General features: G+C 46.0%; 1 protein-coding gene across 4 annotated transcripts in view; it reads right to left on the bottom strand.

Moving 5' to 3' along the window:
- The window catches only part of nav1a (neuron navigator 1a), a 77,500-nt gene that overhangs the window by 5,242 nt on the left and 52,348 nt on the right, over positions 1 to 19,910 (bottom strand). Inside the window, exons 8-27 of one of the 4 annotated variants that reach the window (XM_086116439.1) lie at positions 18,389 to 18,527; positions 15,407 to 15,713; positions 13,046 to 13,186; positions 12,430 to 12,961; positions 11,138 to 11,635; positions 7,450 to 7,491; positions 7,154 to 7,305; positions 6,560 to 6,742; positions 5,999 to 6,078; positions 5,859 to 5,882; positions 5,592 to 5,669; positions 4,808 to 4,891; positions 4,018 to 4,126; positions 3,805 to 3,926; positions 1,413 to 1,597; positions 1,167 to 1,329; positions 900 to 1,092; positions 580 to 668; positions 405 to 503; positions 165 to 336 (exon numbers count right to left, since the gene is read on the bottom strand). In XM_086116439.1, the coding sequence (XP_085972565.1) occupies positions 165 to 336; positions 405 to 503; positions 580 to 668; positions 900 to 1,092; positions 1,167 to 1,329; positions 1,413 to 1,597; positions 3,805 to 3,926; positions 4,018 to 4,126; positions 4,808 to 4,891; positions 5,592 to 5,669; positions 5,859 to 5,882; positions 5,999 to 6,078; positions 6,560 to 6,742; positions 7,154 to 7,305; positions 7,450 to 7,491; positions 11,138 to 11,635; positions 12,430 to 12,961; positions 13,046 to 13,186; positions 15,407 to 15,713; positions 18,389 to 18,527 (3,392 nt within the window). Of the gene's footprint in view, positions 1 to 164; positions 337 to 404; positions 504 to 579; positions 669 to 899; positions 1,093 to 1,166; positions 1,330 to 1,412; positions 1,598 to 3,804; positions 3,927 to 4,017; positions 4,127 to 4,807; positions 4,892 to 5,591; positions 5,670 to 5,858; positions 5,883 to 5,998; positions 6,079 to 6,559; positions 6,743 to 7,153; positions 7,306 to 7,449; positions 7,492 to 11,137; positions 11,636 to 12,429; positions 13,187 to 15,406; positions 15,714 to 18,388; positions 18,528 to 19,910 lie in introns of all 4 variants that reach the window. The other 3 variants (XM_086116430.1, XM_086116423.1, XM_086116415.1) reach the window with 3 other exon arrangements.

Here is a 19,910-nt window from a genome sequence, read left to right as displayed (position 1 = left end):
GAATCCATATGATTTTTTTTTTCAAAATTGACAGTGAAATAATTTGTTGTTGAGATGCACTTTGGTTCTTCCTTGGCCTGAGGCTCGCCCACTAGATGAATTTGGTACCCACTTAAATCTTTTCCACTTTGGCGACAATAATAATGGTCTACATTTGAGCTAACCTTTCAAGGTAACAAAGATGCGGGGCGGACTGCCGCTGAGACATCGATAAGGCGACGTGTGAGGTTTGTCTCCTCCTATCACCCTCAGCGCTCCCTGGGTCAGCTCATACATGTGTAGCGAATCACAGTTCAGACCCAAGCTGGCTGTGGGGTCCACTTGAGTTAGGTACTCCTAAGCAAGAAAGACCCAAAATGAGCACGGTGAACATTCATCGAATCCCACAACCTGCATGGACTTACTCTGAATGTCTTGGCTATCATGGAGTCGAGATAGGCCCATTCGGTCCTCTCGCCAATCATCACTGATCCCAGGTAATGTTCCTGCTGCTGTTTATGCTCCTACGGAAAGACAGGTGGTGCAAATTTGCAACTATTTTTGTGCCTGCAAGAGGTGGAAATGAAGCCAAGGATTTACCTCAGCTGGATCCGTGAAGCGAACCAGAACCTGTGCACGCACCTCCTCCAGCAGAGAAGGTTTACCCAACATGGTGCCTGGAGACATGTCTAAAGACAGAGGAAGAAAACAAACACAACACTTATGAATGTAACTTTTTGGCCACAGCGACAGGTGCACTTGACCAATCCTATAAGAGATGTATCAAAGCATGCTTTTACAAAGACAACAATGCCTGACTTCATCAAAATCCCAAATTTCATTAGAAAATGACAAACAGGAAACATTTAATCGAGTAAAGGCCGCTCCAAATAGGTCACTTATGTTTGGTTGTCACTTGCCTGGACCTTTACAATCATTCAAACTGAGGCTGAAGGACTTGGTGAGGGACATGGGCTGCCGCAGCGAAGTTCCCAAGAAAGAGGCCAACCCCGAAGGCTGTGAGGTGGATGAGGTGGGACCACAGCCCAAAGAATGGACCTGACTTCCAATTTTCAGATGATCATTCTCTACTTTCAGACTCTCCACAGTCGACTGGAATACAAACAAGATTGAAATAAAAGCAGGGAAAAAAAGTTGTCCGGAACTTCTTTCCAGGTCAAGCGAACCTCCATGCTGTCCATGGCGTCTCTGAGTTGCTCCAGCTGATGAGCAGAATTTAAAGCCTCCAGTCGGATGTCTGTTAGCTCTCTCTCTTTCTCCCAGAGTTCTGAGCGCAGCTCCGACACTGCCCTCTCGTCACATTCTTCCTCCTCTGTTGTCCCCATGATCCTGGAAGGAATGCCACACACTCGTCAGGGACAAAAAAAATTGAAATGGTCCCGGCAATCTCGAGCTGATATTTCAACTCTTACTTGGAGGAGATGTCAGATGTAGAGGTTTTGAGGGACGTCGAGATGTTCTCCCCTGCATCCGCTCCTTCGTGCAGCATCTTCGGTGAATTTGGAGCGGAAGAGTCAGGAGTGACAATTTCTTCAATGTCCGAGCAGGTTTTGGGGCCTTTCTTGATGCTGAAGGCCTTGTTGAAAGAGCTTCTCAGCTAGAGAGAAAGAGCACCACGCAGAGACAGTCAAACAAAGAAACTGATGGATGTTTGATTTTTTACTACTGAGGAATTCAAAGGAAAAACTAATGGCACACCAGCAAGGCAGCTCGAGTCAAAGAATCAATCACACAGCTTCTTTAAAAACTCCTTGAAAGTCAGCTTGAGTTACCTCTGTCCATCTGAAATCTCTACACAACCCAAACATTCAATTTCATTTGCCGTTTTTTATTATGCATTATATTCATGCTATTCCCTCAAGGGCAAATTCAACCCACACTCTGCTGTATGTTTGTGTTGGAGGCCACACAGTCTAACACATCACACATGTGAAGGTATGTAAGGAGCGATGTCAGGGTGAAACGTCCACACCGGCAGTCTCTTGGGCTGGGGAGTGGGGTTGGTGCCTTTCTCGGGGGCGCCTAAGCAGTCGGCAAGTAGTCCGGAAACCGACTAGCATCTCTCCAACAATTACATGCCATTTTAAATCTTTTTTTAAATATTTCTCATCCCATCGTGACTCTGCAGTTTCAAAGCCCAAATCCTTACACTGACTCAATATGCACATTTGATGAATATATATTAAGTGTAATAATGGCAGCCATTAACAGAGAAGCAGGTCAAAGTTAAGAGGGCTCTTATGGGTAGTGTTTAAAAACAAATAAATAAATAAATAAACTGAAAATCTAATTCAACGAATCCTTAAGCAGAAGATGATATTTTGAATAGAAAAGCAGAGCTACTTTTGGATACTTTAGTCTGACATGCGCCACGAGAGATTGTGGAGGGGCACAATACAATCATCTCAGGCATATTCGTGGCTCGTCATGAATTTATTTATTCATGTTTTTCATGTGAAACCTATCCCCAGCGATAACCTGAAAAACTCACCTATTCACATTTTTGTGCTCTTTCTATCATTTCTAAAGATGCCAAAAGATGCCAGCAACGTCGCGTCAAAACAGGAAAGGAGTAATGTGTCGAGGAAGTCATGCATCTCAACTGAGAGATGAGCTACGCATATTGGGGAGGAGCCAAGTTTAGCCTGGGTTATTAATGGAAGTTACCAATAGTCTTCACTGCATGTGCAATTTCGCAGAATTTTTAGTGGCGTAAAATGAAAGGAGATTAAACTGTTTGGGTTAAAGTTTTGGTGTATGAACAGTTTAAGTTGTTCCCTTAAGCAATTCTAACCCCTTTTTTTTTTCAATGTTTGGAGCAAGACTCAAAGAGCGGGGGATTACTGTCAACACACTTCCCTCAAAGACCTGAAATAAACCAAAAGAATAGGGGTGTTCACACGGCAAGATTTGGTCCGGTACTACGCTGGGGCTGCCCCAGTAGAGCGTTCACACGAGCAAATTAGCTCCGGCGTAGCCCCGGAAAACAGCTTACACCGGACCAAATTTGATCCACCTGAGGGAGGTGGTTTAAAAATTTGCTCCGGAGCAAATGCTTGTTTGCGAAGCAGCACCGGTGTAAATTTGCACGTGTGAACGCAACGGGGTTAAATATGCTCCAGAGCAAATGCTTGTGAAGAGTTTACGTACGGCGAGAATGCGTTGCTTTCGCGCTCTGTCGGACTTCCGTCATGTGTTTGTTTAATAACGACACAAGACTTGGCTGGTAACATCTTTCCTTTTGTAGGAGACTGGACTGTCTCGGAGTTGTTTGTGTAGTTTGTTCCTTTGTTGTGTGTTCACAACCCCCCCGCCCCCCATATAATTTATTTTGTGATTTCCTCTCTTGATTTTCTGTTTGGCGCATTAAGTGTTTGCTTTTCTGAGTGTCATTGAAGCCATCGTTGATTTACGTTTTCGGGGGTGGTCACTCTCGAGCAGAAGGCACGGAGACCGAGAAGGAGAAGGACGTGCCTGTCCAGTAGTCGCTTGAGTTGTGTATACGTTTTAAAAAGAACCAACACGACAGCTCATTTGTTTTCTGTCGTTTTGCTCCGCTGCAGAAACTGCCGTGTGAACGCAAGTGGGGCTGCGCCGACGCTATGCCGGTGCAGACACGCTCAGCGGCTTTGTACGTGTGAACGCTCCACACAATTTGCTGCGGTGCAAAATATATCGCAACAAAATACATCGGTGCAGCGCCAGAGCAAATGTGTGCCGTGTGAACACCCCTAATGACACAAACTGGTCCAACTTCATCAAGCTGAGCAACGAGAAACAGCGAGAAGCTGTGTACTTTCTTACCCAGCTCTTTTTCTTCTTCTTCTTGGCATCTTGGTCCTTCAAGCTGCCTACACTTGACATACTGGTCAGACTATTGAGGCTGGAGATGCTTTCACACGAGTTCTGCCGACGAATACGCAACTCTAAGGAAAACAAGGGGAAACGCAGTCATCATCAGGCAGGTGTTCAAAATGGCAGAAGAAGTCATCCGAATCACTAGGTTGATTTCTCCACCTTTATCGTTATCTGGGTGGTTTAAGGCTCCGTGTATGACGGCCTGCGCTTCATCATTTTTGGCCTTCAGAGCTTCGATGGTCTCACGCAACTCCATCAATTCAGTGTCCTGCACAGAAAAAAAAAGGATTTCTGTTGAGGAGGAGGAATGTCTGGTGTTTTTATTGTAGAAAAAAAAACAAACACAGTGTGAAGCGAGGCTTGATCCTGAAAACGTGACTACTTCAAAGCGACAAAAAGTCAAGCCCCATACAGTGCTGCTTATTGTGTGCTTATGTGCACTCTAAACCTGCATCTGACCCATCTCCTCAAGGTTAAAGAGACCGTACTCCTGACTGGGCTGCACAGGTCATCGCGCTGGCACCAACAACAAAAGCTCGTTCTGGAGCAGTCTAGACGGGCCTTTTCAGCGGAAGCAGCAAGGCATGAAACGCCGCGAGAGACTCCTCACATTTAAACACACAGTGGACAAGCCCCTCCAGCTCGGATCGCTTCATTCACACTTAGTGCGATAGGAGGGTAGTGATGTCGGAATGTGATGTGCACACGCAAACTGATCGAGGCTTGACTGAGCTTTTTCTTTCACTGATCCCCTTCTCGGGCTACGCTGATCCCAAGTCAGAGTGCAGCCGCGGCGAGGGCCCCAAAGGCGCATTCCTCCTCGCCGCAGGCTGTCATTAAAGTCACCTCGCTGCACGACGGCAAAGAAGCCGAGTGCGGAGAACACCGGCTCCGTGATGAAATGCAGCTGGGATTCAAGCTTGTGTGTGTTCAAGTGTTGTGTGGGTACCTTCTGATCGTGACTTAATGACAGGCTCTGCAGTCGGGTTGTCATCAGGGCAAGACTTTGCTCAAAGGCGGCCACCAGATTGGCCTGTTTGAAAAAAAACAAACAAACAAGAATCACAATCCTCATCAGAATACTGCCATTGAGAATTTTCATCTATGACACACTGTAGCTGTTTTGCAAAACACTAAAACCGTCAACCATCACGCCCTCCCTCACGACTAAACAAGGTCATTGTTTCTCATGGCGGCACTATCATGATGCCTGGCTTGGGCATCGACTGATGCTATAGTGTTTTGTCCTACAATGTTCATGATCTTATTATGTGATGTACTTGGATCACAGTGGATTCATCACAGAGTTATAGCCATTATTTTCAATACATTAATAGACTAAAGAGATAAAAACACAAAAAGGTTGTTTTATGGCTAATGCACTCGAGTCAGAAATACTGTACTGACCTACAACACCAAAATGAATTTGGTGGGTGAACTCAAAACTTCAAGGCAACAAACCTCGATAAATTACAGTATTTAAGTTGAGCAATCCAACAAAAAGCAACAACTTGCTTGTTTTGTTGTGCTGACTAACAGCGTTGCCATAAATGTATATTTTAAAGTTGTTCCAATTAGAATAACTGTTGTAGCGCCCAAAAAATACAAGTTGTTTTTTTACAGTGTAAATACTAAACTCAGGTGGCTATGAAATCTCTTGAAAATGTGTAGATACATGGTAGACTTAATTTCACTATTCAAATGGAGTCGGATTCATCTTGAGGGTCACTTACGTTGGCTGACAGCTGAGTGGTCAAGTTTGACACCTTCTCTTGGGAAGACTCCAGTTCTCTCCTCAGCTTCCGGATTTGCTGAAGAGAAAACAGGTTTGCTGAATTTGGCTTTTAACACAAACACAATTAACAATTTAACTAAATAATTAATTAACAAATTAACAAACACAATTAACACAAACAGAATTTCAAGGAGAAGGGTGTTTAGAATGAGTGACAGATTTCTTCAGGGAAGGAAGGTGACAGAGCAGCGGAAACACCACGCACCTCTCCCTGTATCCTTTCCTCTGCCTTTGGATGCAGTGGGAAGAAAAGTTGAGATGTTAGACAAAGAAGGGACATCCGTGAGGGAAGAAAGGACAGGGAGGGCAAGAAGAAGAAGAAGAAGAAGACTAATATGTAGCTACCTGTGACTGAATGGCATTCCCACTCACCGGCGAGTAGCTAGACGAGGCGTTGGATGCCAAGGAGATCACGGATCCATGAACTGAACGCACAAAAGCAAGACGATTGGAGAGAGTGTGAGATATTTGGATTTCAAGTGAAATTTTAAGATGAACCTATAAAATGTGCTATAACCTTTACAGACAGTGACCATTTCTGGTATGTGCAATATGTGTGGCTGCATTTGGGCAATTTGCCCCCCCCCCCCCTCGCAGTCACCCAGAGATGATGGGTGGTGGACACCCAAGGGGGGAGGGTCTTGCACCAGGGACTACTGAAGCTTGAGCTCTCACTGACTGTCAAGTTTACTCGTCAGCTTCTTGTTAGAGAACAGTAGTGCAAAGACAGCGAAACATGCACTGTCAATCTTTTAATTTTTTTTTTAAAAAGAAAAGGTCAAATGTAACCTGTAAAGGTTACAACGTATTTTCAGTTTGTGCTGACACCCCCCCTCCCCCAAAAAATGCAATTTCCCCAATTTTTTTGTAAGTGTTGTACACAAAGACATTATTCTGTTGTCTTACTTTCATCATTCAGCTCCTTGTCCCTGAAGGATCCGGAGCGAACCATTGCTAAACTGCGGGGGCGTTCAGCCAGCGATAACGTGCTTCCAAGGGGAGACGCCCCGTACAGCTCAGTGGACGTGTCTTGTGTGGGGATGCTGTTGGATCGAGTCATCCTTGGAGGTCCACCAAGCGGGCTTGGCGCTGGCAAGGTGCAAGTAGGGGGATGGTCACATCCAAATGCAGCAATGGCAATGCTTGACAGTATATGCACTCTCAGTGAGTTTTTATGTTGAGAGGTATTAATGAAATAACTTGATATTGTGGTTTCATAGTTGACTGTGGAGTTTAACTGAATGGGATCATCTTGAGGACTGTTAGCAATATTTTTCCTACTTGTCTAAGTAAATAAGGTAACTAAATGAATTACAATGAAATGACATCTTGTGACTCTGAAAAAAAAGCTTTTTGATTACCATTCTGACAATTTCAATCAAAACCGGGCATTTCTATTGTTACGAAGGCACAGTATTTCATGGAGCTTCTGAGGTCAATCTGGATTGCGCAGGTGGTTGCTGAGTATAAATATGTCTAAATGAAAGTGACTTGACACACCTGCATTGCTAATGGAGGAGCGGGGCAAGGACGTGGGCGAGGACGACACCATTGGAAGAGTGAGTGAGTCAGTCATGCTCAGAATAGTATGAGAGTGTCTCCTCTCTCCTTTCTCCTTTCCATCAAACTCAACTTGGGAGGCACTGCTGAAACTACACGGATAGAGGACAAAGGTCGCGCTAATTGTTTCAAGGTACACCAACATTTGTGAAATGCAGTCAATACATTTAAAAACATCCTTGGTGGTTTTATTTTGCAAAGAGCACACACGCACGTGTGTACATGTATTTGCTTACCTTACACCTTTCTTTGGCAGAGTGTTTCTGTCCCTCTGAGAACTGTGGGGATCAAACAACGACGTTATTTCAGCAGGCTGGCAGTACGGAAGACACGGTCAAGCTAGAAGTCCATCCATCCATCCATCATCTACCGCTTATCCGGGGCCGGGTCGCGGGGGCAACAGCTTTAGCAGGGAAGCCCAGACTTCCCTCTCCCTAGCTACTTCTTCCAGCTCTCCCCGGGGGATCCCGAGACGTTCCCAGGCCAGCTGGGTGACATAGTCTCTCCAGCGTGTCCTGGGTCTTCCTCGGGGTCTTCTCCCGGTGGGACATGCCCGGAACACCTCACCAGGGAGGCGCTCAGGAGGCATCCGAATCAGATGCCCAAGCCACCTCATCTGGCTCCTCTCGATGTGGAGGAGAAGCGGCTCGACTCTGAGCCCCTCCCGGATGACCGAGCTTCTCACCTTATCTCTAAGGGAGAGCCCGGACACCCTGCGGAGAAAACTCATTTCGGCCGCTTGTAACCGGGATCTCGTTCTTTCGGTCACGACCCATAGCTCGGGACCATAGATGAGGGTTGGAACGTAGATCGACCGGTAAATTGAGAGCTTCGCCCTTTGGCTCAGCTCCTTCTTCACCACGACAGACCGATACAACGTCCGCATCACAGCAGACGCTGCACCGATCCGCCTGTCGATCTCTCGCTCCCTCCTGCCCCCACTCGTGAACAAGACCCCAAGATACTTGAACTCCTCCACTTGGGGCAAGATCTCCTCCCCGACCCGGAGGGGGCACTCCACCCTTTTCCGACTGAGGACCATGGTTTCAGATTTGGAGGTGCTGATCTTCATCCCAGCCGCTTCACACTCGGCTGCGAAACGCTCCAGTGAGAGTTGGAGAGCCCTGTTTGAAGGAGCCAACAGCACCACATCATCTGCAAAAAGCAGTGATGCAATACTGAGGCCCCCAAAACGGACCCCCTCAACGCTTCGGCTGCGCCTAGAAATTCTGTCCATAAAGGTTATGAACAGAATCGGCGACAAAGGGCAGCCTTGGCGGAGTCCTACCCCCACTGGAAACGATTCCGACTTACTGCCGGCAATGCGAACCAGACTCTGACATCGGTGGTATAGTGACCGAACCGCCCGTATCAGGGGGTTCGGTACCCCATACCCACGAAGCACCCCCCACAGAACTCCCCGAGGGACACGGTCAAACGCCTTCTCCAAGTCCACAAAACACATGTAGACTGGTTGGGCGAATTCCCACATACCCTCGAGGACCCTGCTAAGGGTGTAGAGCTGGTCCACTGTTCCACGGCCGGGACGAAAACCACACTCCTCCTCCTCAATCTGAGGCTCGACTTCCTGATGGACCCTCCTCTCCAGCACCCCTGAATAGACCTTACCAGGGAGGCTGAGGAGTGTGATCCCTCTGTAGTTGGAACACACCCTCCGGTCCCCCTTTTTAAAAAGAGGGACTACCACCCCGGTCTGCCAATCCAGAGGCACTCTCCCTGTTGACCACGCGATGTTGCAGAGGCGTGTCAACCAGGACAGCCCCACAACATCCAGAGCCTTGAGGAACTCCGGGCGGATCTCATCCACCCCTGGGGCCTTGCCACCGAGGAGCTTTTTAACCACATTGGTGACTTCAACCACAGAGATAGGAGAGCCCACCTCAGAGTCCCCAGGCTCTGCTTCCTCCAAGGAAGGCGTGTTGGTGGAGTTGAGGAGGTCTTCGAAGTACTCTGCCCACCGGTTCACAACGTCCCGAGTCGAAGTCAGCAGCGCCCCATCCCCACTGTACACAGTGTTAGTGGTGCACTGCTTCCCCCTCCTGAGACGTCGGATGGTGGACCAGAATTTCCTCGAAGCCGTCCGGAAGTCGGCTTCCATGGCCTCACCGAACTCTTCCCACGCTCTGGTTTTTGCCTCGGCGACCACCGAAGCTGCGTTCCGCTTGGCCAGTCGATACCCGTCAGCTGCCTCTGGGGTCCCACAGGCCATAAAGGCTCGATAGGACTCCTTCTTCAGCTTGACGGCATCCCTTACTGCTGGTGTCCACCAGCGACAGGCACCAACCACCTTACGGCCACAACTCAGATTGGCCGCCTCAACAATAGAGGCACGGAACATGGTCCACTCGGGCTCAATGTCCCCCGCCTCCCCCGGAACATGGGAAAAGCTCTGTCGGAGGTGGGAGTTGAAACTCCTTCTGAGCCTTGAGGAACTCCGGGCGGATCTCATCCACCCCTGGGGCCTTGCCACCGAGGAGCTTTTTAACCACATCGGTGACTTCAACCACAGAGATAGGAGAGCCCACCTCAGAGTCCCCAGGCTAGAAGTCAGTTGGATTTAACAGTAACTATGACTACACCGGGAAAGCAACAACATTGAAAACAGGCCACGAGTGATGATTTAGGGTCATTCCATGTCAAATCACTCATGTGGATGGTCCCCCCAACACACACATTTCTACAATGATTCAAAGGGAATGTCCCACGCTGGTGTCATATTTCACAATGAAATTCGGTGACGTGCAGCACAGAGAGTGCAGAGTGCCAAATATGTCTTACTGTGCCTCGATTAAATACACTTAAATCATGTTAGACCACCAGCACTGCAAAATAAAACTGCTTTTGAGAAGTTGAAAATCGAGTGTACTTTTTGCAAGTCAATTTGCAGATGCGCTGGGGGGTGAGGCAGCAACGCCCAGAGAAATTTACAAAATTTCGCTAGATTAGTCCATTGCCCAGGCACAAAAACGACAAAGTGCCCATTTTTACGCTGACCGCATACTACTTTCTGTTCCCAAATTGTGTGATGACTGAGGGGCGAGGCAATTCCATGCCCCAAAACACCCAAAGGCGCTAAACTAGACTTGCGCTGGCACGAAAATGAAGTTACGCCCGTTGTTGGTGCAGTTTGCTGCTGGCTCGACTTGCGAGCGTCTACTGTCTTGTATCCAGGTCGTTAGTAATTCACTTGAGTCCTTGCATGCTTTTGAAGACTGCTTTAATCACTAACAAACAAAACAACAAACAATAAACCTACAGTCAGACACGGGAAGACCACCACGTGTAACACTGTCTAACTGATCCTTTTCTCCCACAATGCCCAAGATGAAATCTCTTTATTGTACACTATATGTGATTACCGAAAGGCAGGATATTGATGACATTCCAAACATAAACAGTGATATCGCTCCTATCTCTTGACACTACCAAAATAGGGCCCTGAATCCCTAATTTTGAATCAATTGGAGCAGGGCTTTGGGAGCTAAAGCTCACCAAATGTTTACATTTTCAAGAAAAAAGGGGCACGGCCTCGATGGTTTGAACACTTAGATCTCAATGGGGTTAACCTTCACGTAACAGAGATGTTGTGCCATAAAATTTTCAGATATTTTGCGGAGGTAAATTGACATGGAACGCCCCTTTTGAGGTCGTCATGAACCACCTTTGATGACAAACCAGCACATCTCGATTTAATATTCTTTGTTTATATTAACTCATTCAGTACCAGCCAATTCTAGACCAAATCTGAAAAGACGTTTAAAAACGTCTTTGGGAGCGAATGAGTTAAGGGTGTTCCACGGGCAGTTTCACAGGTAATCTCTTGAACACATTACGGAACAGAATAATTATGGTAATGAATACACAGACATGCACGGTGCCTTCATTTAGTTAGTTTAGTCTCACCTTTCTGTCTCTGTCAGAACTTTACTTCCAGAGCTCCAGCCAGCAGGAGGGCCTCTGTCCTCGTGTCGACTGTTGTCTCTAGACTCACTCGTGTTGTAGCACCTCACCGACTTTTCCCGGCCCCTCTGCTGCAGCTCTGAAGCTACGCTCATCTGCAAAGGCAGGGACTCCATGCTGCGATGCAGACCAGACATGCGAGGGTAGAGCAAGGGAGAGCTGCTCCTGGCGCTCGCCTCCACCCCGAGAGAAGTAACTTGCCGAGGCCCCAAGCCGATCCCTGAGCTCGAGAAGCAAGCTGAAGAGTTGACATTGAGCAAAGGGGCGGGGCTGGGGGTAAGGCAAGGGCTTGCAGAACTGGCGAGTTCTTGAAGCTTTGAGTAAGGAGGAATCTTTGGAGGCAGGGAGTCCTGAGCCTCAATGACCTCCAGGTTGCTGGAGTTCATCTTGTCGATATGGGAAACTGATGGAGGTTTCGTCAGGCTGCGTGAGCCAGAAAGCCTATACACAGACAAAAATAAATGGTCATATTTTCAGAGAACTGGATCACAATTTGCTCACAGATTTACTGTACTTATTTGGTTTGCAAATAAGAGGCATAGTTGAGTTGACCACAAAGCTTTTCAAAACAGGTGGACAGGATCAATGTACTTTCTGCCATATGGTGGAATATCTTATCCGTCACTACAGATTGCTGGCATAGCTAGATGAGAATATACACGTTATATGTACGAAATAAATTAAACCGGTCAACAAATCTTGATCAAATGTTGAAACCGGATGCGGGTAAACGTTTTTAATTGAGTTCTTTGTGCTGATTCAGAATTTTCCCTGCGTTTTGTTTAATCTATAGCTCATCACGTTTTCTTAATCGTCAAATAACAATAATATCATCTGTAATATTTTAATATATTTATTAATATTCATTAATTCAGGGTTACTTTCACCAACATGTAGATTTTTTTTTTTTTGAAATCTCATAGCTATAAATAACAACAAATGGTAAAATCTGTACTGCACAAGCTTTTCTAGGTTAAATTTCAAAACCAAATATTAAAACCAACAACTGCCAGGAAAAAAAAGGTAAATACGTTTAGGGACAGAGCCAGCTCGGATTAACCCTTTCATGCACCCAGTTAACCTGATAACACGATAAATTGTCCCTGAAAGGGTTAAACGTTGCTGTTGACCAGCGTAAGTTTTACCACTGAAATCAAATTGGACCATTTCACAAACACCTGTCAAAGAAGGGTGCTTGGAAATCAGTGGTAGAGAATAAAAAGCACCTCACGCACCGGTGTGTGTTCGATGATGGGAGATCTTTGCACTTGCTACTGGGAGCTCTGAGCCCCTGCAGCCTCCCTCCGTTCTCTGCAGCAGTCTGTGCTCGATTGCCCTTCAGAGAGCCACCTCCACACTCCGAGTCCGACACGACAGCTTTAGCTTTGGCTCGCTCCTTCTCCTTCTCTCTGTCCGTCTGATTGACAGGACTCGGGATCCCCCGACCGCCCGTTTTACTTAGTCCTACTGTTCCAGGAGTGAGTCCGGGCTGCTCTTTGAGCCTCGGGCCCTGGAGGGCCGTGCCAGAGAATTTGGTCATCCCGGAGCCTACGTCCACGCCGCTGCTTACCGGACGTGCTGAGCTCGGCCGGGTTAGAGTCAAGGTACTTGTCTTGGCCGGGCGGGGCAAAGAGCGGTACTGAAGGGACGTCCTAGCATTTGGAGACAAAAATCCACTCGGGTCACTGTTGGAGACATCCAGACTTGTCTTACGTCCACCTGCTGCTGGTTTGACTGGAATACCAGATGTCTTGGGAATGTTGCCACCTGCACTCACAGCAGGTGAACTGGTATTATTTTGGGTGGGCTTTTTGAAACCAAAGTTCCCTCCGGTAGACGGTTTGGCAAGACCTGATGGAGGTTTACGTTGCTCGCAAGAACCAGTCCCATTGCGCTGGTCTTTACCGGCATCAGAAGAAGAGCGCTGTAGACTAGAGTTTTTCACGGCTAATCGAGATTTATCTGTTGGCTTTCCATCTGTCTTCATTGTACCTAGAGGGGGAAAAAAAGAAAGAAAGACAAATGCCTGAAAAATGTCTCTCAAGCCGACTAAGCCCAAGCAAACCATATGAAGATGTTTTATCTGAACACCTACAAGTCTGTCTACTGATGAAACCAAAGCCCTGCCTGAGCAGACAGACGACGCATAGGCCTGACTCACAGCCAGCTTCAGCTTTGCTTATCGTACACTTACTCCTTTTTTCCATTCTGATCAACTTAAAAAAAAAAAAGTTTTCGCTTGCTTTCCTGTCATGTGAATGTGTGTCTGTGTGTGTGTCACAGCTGCGGTCATCTGGATGTGGAAAACTGCTGTTCACATTAGCAAAGCGTGTCTGCGGCCACCAAAGTCCATGGAACACTGTGAAACGAAACCGCTTTGTTGTTGACACGAAAGCTGAAGGCAAGTTACTCTGCACACGATTCAGCCTCACGTGTGTCCCTATTGGCAAATTAGTGAGACTAACATGAAAGTGATTATGGGGAAAATATGTTTAGGGGTCAGTGACAGAACTACACACTCGCGAGCATTGGTCACACTAGTGAACGCTCACAATACTCATGCTTTTAATTTTGTATGCAATGGAAGTTGTTATAGAGGTTTATATACAAGACATTAACACACTCAAAGAACTGCTGTTGAATGAGACCCACCGGCGTGCAGCCGTGGGCCATCTGGAGTCACTTAATGGTATTTTAACCCCCCCGCCCCACACACACACACACATTTCCCAGTTATTGGCGCTCCTAGCAATATGGCTCATCAGGTTTTTCGATTTTTTAATGAATGTAAAAATTGGCTTTATGAGCTGTAGAGTCACAAATGTAACCTATTGTACGACCACTGGGTTACACTTGCTGCAAGAGTAACGGTTACGGACAGAAGTAGGGAATACATATACATTTTGAAATGAATTAAAGCCGGGTTTATTGGCACCAGCGGTGGGCACAGTGCACACAACTTAATAAGAAAACACACTTTTGAAAAAAGAGAATATTACATTATTACTTGCAGCAGTCTTTCCTGTGTACCTGGTGTTATACATTGATCTGCTTAACAAGCAGAAATCGCTCAAAAGTAACAGTGACAGTTTGTGCCACACCCGAGTTGAATACCTATTATAAGGTTGTTAATCTTGGACTTGGTTATTTTAGTTCCTTGCCACATGCAAGTCAGTTTGTTGGCTACGTTCTACAAAAACTAATTCATTGGACAATAAGACGGGGAGACTAATGAGGACGTTAATGCTTTTTGGGAATATTTCCTTTTTAAACATCGCAAAATCCACTTTGAAACACTATATTTACCAGGTTGGGCATTTATGTGTTCCCGATCGTACTCTGGAGAGAAAATAGCTGAAGGGAAAATAATGACTGCGATTAAATCATCAAGTGCTGGCAGCCAAATAGCGCCCAATCAATTCCACAAAATCATCCAGAATCTTAATGCATTAAAGTCTGTTTAAAATCTGGAATGAATCTGAATTATTCATAACGATCGTGACAGTGCCAGCCACACACTGTACATAATAAGCTGGTACAAAACTTTGCAGATGGTCAGCTCAGTTCATGGTTATTCAATCACAGGAGAGAGAAAGAACTGTTTATATAGCCATTGCTAATGTAGACTGGCACACACCACCATGGCTAATATCCTGTTATATGATTGTGTGTGTGTAGGGTGTGCATGCGCGTGCCCTAACGTAACAAACAGCACAAAGATGGCACGCTTGAGAAGGAGCTGCACAATCCCCACCATTGTCCGACTTCGATGCAAACTGAGTGTGTTCATCTTTACAGTAGCATGATGGGTGACACTTTTTACGCTTGGCAATATTTCAAATGTTCCATGCATTTATTTTGGAACAGTTCAATAGCAAGCTCACAAATTAAAGGAAAGGAAATTGGAAGATTTTTTTTAAAAAACTGTTTTTCAGTGCGTGCGTGCGTGCGTGTGTGGTTGGCTGGCTGGCAGGAAGGGAGTGGGTGGCAATGGCGTTTGATACACGGCACCACTCACTAAAGGCCCAGAGGGCGGGCTGCAGCTGTGGGCGAATGGGTGCACACAAAGGCAGCGAGTGTGTCTGTCGCTAAGTGTGGGTGTGAGACAGAGAATACTAAGGCCAGAACCATGTGTCAGTGTGCCGCTTATTTATCACCTTATCGAAAAGCACGCAAAGCGGAGCACCTCAAGGAGTGCAACTGTGACCTCACCTGCTACTTTCAGCCCACTCTGAGGTGCGTGCGTGATGGGGGAGGTGACTCCCACCGGTGGGTTTCTTCCCTTCTTCAAGGCATGTGAGCCATGACCCAGCGTCTGAGGTTTCTTCAGTTCACCTTTTCCTCCTTCATGACCGTCCACCAGCGGCCTCGATTTTTTCCATTTATTGTCTGACTCGGACTTGAGGCTTCCTGTATCGTAGGTGCTGCTGCCCAGACTCTTCCGGCTGGGTTTGGAATTGTCACTGTCCCACGAAAGTCCACTCTCCACCAGAGACCTTTTCTCTGCATCTGTGCGCATCTAGAGAGACGTAGACTCTATTAACAAATATTTACATCAAAAGTCAGACATGATTGTGTGGGTACACTGAAAAAGGTTTTTGTCGAATGTGCGTGCACGAAACAAAAACGTCTGGATTCAGAAACATTCTTTAAGTAGACAATATGTACTTCAAAAATGGATCTGGATCCAGAATGATTTCATTTTGTGCAACCACTTGATGAAATAAAACGGAGTAAATTCAACACAGCATTTTTTTTCAGTGTATATTGCTAAAATAGTGTGACTCTCAACCGGGGTGCTGTGAGATATTAAGTGCGCCGTTGTACTAAATCCAATGTGAGTACATTTGTCTGAATATCGCCATTTACTAATTCCAACCATATCTGTTTTAATGTAATTATGCCACCATCATATTGAGACAGGCAGAACATTAAAACGCTTCTTAATTAGATGGCAGAAGATGCAATAAGCCTCCATATTCCAATGCTGCCTTTCATACCGTCATAGTGTCCAGATTTGTGCTTGATTGAACGGGCCCAGATTTCACAATAAGAAAGTCAATTTGTGAGCTCTGCGTGATTTCAGTATTTTTGTTTGGTGGTGTAACATGAGATTTTTCTTATGCAAAATGGGGGCCAGTGATGTCGGGAAAGGCTGCTCTTCATGACTGCAATATTGTAGCACGTCTTATTACTCCATTTATGACTGAAACGAAAGCTTAAGTGTGCCGCGGTTAACTTTAATGACATAATGGTCGTGCTCATCTGCTTTCACAGCTTCAAGGGAGTCACGGCAGCTTGAGAAAAACAGAAAACACTGACACAGTAGAATTGATAGATTTTTAGTTACGAGAAAATGGCACCAAGTTCAACTTTGCTTTCTTTAGAGCAGACCAAAATCTCTCAAGCAAAATCGTATTTTTCAAAACAAAAACCTGAATCACAACCACATGGCGTTGGAACAGGGGTGTGTAGACTTTTTTATATTCGCTGCATGTTTGAAAAACATCCGGGTAGAACTTGATACTGAAGCAAAGACAGGTATTTTCCAAAGTCACAAATGTGCTCCATGCATCTGAAAACAACCTCAGGCAGCAAAAAGCTCCCCGGGCGGTAGGTGTCATTTATAACGGATGCGTGGTCGTACTTCTGGTTTAACAAGTCGGGTGGCAATCAACCTTACAACGATAAGAAACATGAAGCAAAGGTTTGCCTGCTCACCATGACAGTTCATGTTAAGACAAGAGAGGTCACCCAAGGATGGAAATGTGCGGTTTCCAATGAGTGCTCATATTCACACGCTCTGCATCTGACAAAGCGCTGTAGGTGTTGTTTGCATGCGTGCGTGAGTGTCTGTGACAGTTCAAACAGATGCAACCGGCTGCTCTCACATGGACAGAGCGTGGAATCCTGTTTTTATTAAAAAGCACTAGACCCCACGGGAAGACAGAAGTAACGCGCGCGCACACACACACACACACACACACACACACACCAACACACTTACGTCCTAACGTAGAAATCCGCAAATCCGCCTTTTCTGTCAATAGAGCTCCTATTTTCCTTTAAATATAATTGCCATGACCTCGTATCCCTCCACCCTTTGTCCCACTTTCTTCAATTTTTTTCCCTTATCCTGTCGGCTGTGCGGAATGACAAAGTTCAGTTAGAGATTCAAAACACATTTTACAGACAAAACAAATGGGGATCGTTGAAGAGACGTATCATCTTAGAATACAGGCAGTTGTGTTTCTATCAGACAATATGGGGCACATGATTATGCGATGCTCGGTTGCCAAGGTACAGGTGCCATAGGGGGCAATGGTTTCCATGACTCTAGCAACGAGGCGTGGAGGGAGACGCCCTGTAGGTTCTTCTGGCTCATTGGCCCGGATGCTGTACCGCAGATGGCCCCTTGTTTGTGTGTGAGTCCGAGACCCGTCCTTCACGTACAGCGCAAGACAAAGAGCCGCGCTCTCAGCATCCCTGCAGTACTGTTGCTATGGTTACACCAATTCTTGTTCTCCTGTGCTTCATTTTAGCTCCCTCCCACTACAGCTCTCCCCACTGTGGAGGTGTAACCCACATCACACAATGGCAGTATTAGCGTACAGCGGGAGAAGGATTAAGTCCCATCACATCCCTACTGCAGCTTCTGAACACCGCACCGGACTTTGGTGACTGGCTACTTTGTAGTTTGCAGAGAGGCCTGCAACAGCATCCCACTGAAAAGAGTTTCCAATCGTTTGCATACCAAATCTTGGAAATATTAATATTATATCAATTGACACTTACAGTGGTGCATGTTGACTGTGCCAATCTAAACTGAGCATGACCGCATTACCTTTCAGCACACTGCAATGTATTAAACCACTGGCCGAATTGGACGGAATGCGTCAGAGGCGCAAACATCATTCCGTGCAATTGTCAAACGATATAAGTGACAGTCAAATCCCACCCAAAATTGGTGAGCAACACATTAACCACCACAGATGAGTGTGTGCGCAGAATCCTTAATGTGGCTTTGTGTCTGAGCTCTGCTACCTGCTGCTGCTTCTGAAGTGGGTGTCCAGTAAGTACATGCGCCAAGTACATCAAGCATTAATCAGCACTTCGGCGGATTAACACCTTCAGCAATACTAACAAAGAGATTGACTGTGTGAGTGTGTGAGTGCGTGAGCATGCAACACGTACCACAATGGCTGAGTTTCTGCGGGAGCCAATAGGGGTGGTAGGAAGTGAATTGAGGGTGGGGCTTGTGATGAACTCCTCGGAACTCAGATTGTCGGAGCCGTCGCTCAGGCCGCTGCTGATGGAGCTGCTCTCATCCCAGCTAGAAGAAAGAAAAGGCTGGTCAGGGGATGTCGATATTTGCGTGTAGCTTTCTCGTTCTTAAAGATATGTTCCTGTTACATTCGGCGGACATCCTATCTAGGGTACATCATTGAACGACCGTTGACATCACTGTATCGTTCAGCCTCACTGATTCCCACTTCACCATTGGCGAACGTGTAAAACTGAACCATTTGCTGAATCTCAGCAATCTGAATAATTTGGTGCTCTTTCATCATCTGGCAAGGTGGCGGTGTGCTTTGACGAAGCTCAGTTTAGCTATTCAGAATCCAAATACTGAATGTGGATTGCTTTTTTTTAACGGATGAATTGGTTTATTACAGAATTGAGGCCCAGGCATAGACAAACAAAATACCCAATATAAAAGAGGAAATAAGATACAGATGTACACCTGCACCAAGGTAGTCATAAAAGAAAAAGAAACAAACAACTCAATACTAAAATGCATCATATAGGCAGCCGTACTATTAACAAACTGTTTTAAGATTAGCTAATATGAAAATTTGCTTTCCCGCATTTTGAACAATTTAATAAGAGTCTACAGAAGTAGTTGTCCCTTGCATTGTCCCCCAAGTGGTTCGGAGCAATTTGCTTGCTTTGTTGTGCTCAATAACATTCTTGCAAAGCTTCGCAAGCTCAGCTACACCAGAAACTCACGTGGCTCAATGTCTTCCAATTTGTCTTTGATGAAAACTTCACAGACATTGCGGCTCACTGTTCTGCAGACACACAGCTTCCAACTTTCACCCTGCTAGCACTGCAGACAGGGCCACACTTAAAGCCAAAATAATCTCGGCCTACGTGCATAAAAATAGCACATAAGAACATATACATGAGTGCTGAATATGCTCACTATTGCATCCACAATTACTGGCACTGTGCTAGGACAACTGTTTGCTTCCTCTCCAAATCAACTGCTGCCACAATCTTGACATGAGCAGGATGGAAAAAAAAAAATCATCCGTCACGTACTTCAAAATGGTGATTGCAAAGATGAAGAGCAAAAAAATATATATAAAAAATAAAGTGCAGCGTGGTATATGTGGAGAACTGTATGCTTGGTTACATAAAGTGGGTCACATTTCAGAGGACGTGCCCTCATTTGCGTCATTAGGTTAGATTGCTCTTATAGTAAAGAGTGGGGGTGGCCTAATAAGGTCATGGATATACAGTACTGTAATACATGGGAAGATGGGGCGGAGTAGAGTGCCTTCCGGTTGGGTGCCTGTATGGGTCACCCCGCAGCCTGGGGGTGCTTGATGACAACCATCGGGAGAAAAAGGGGCAAAGCATGTCCTGTCTGGCCTGCGAATATCTTTGACACAAAAAGAGCAGACAGGATTTCTACTCTGAAAGTGTTGTT

The sequence above is a fragment of the Hippocampus guttulatus genome, chromosome 1 (assembly GCF_054856545.1).
Source record: "Hippocampus guttulatus isolate MCC_2025c chromosome 1, RoL_Hgut_1.0, whole genome shotgun sequence".
NCBI lineage: Eukaryota > Metazoa > Chordata > Actinopteri > Syngnathiformes > Syngnathidae > Hippocampus > Hippocampus guttulatus.
The sequence above is the reverse complement of the archived record's forward strand: the minus strand, read 5'-3'. Positions and strand labels throughout refer to the sequence as shown.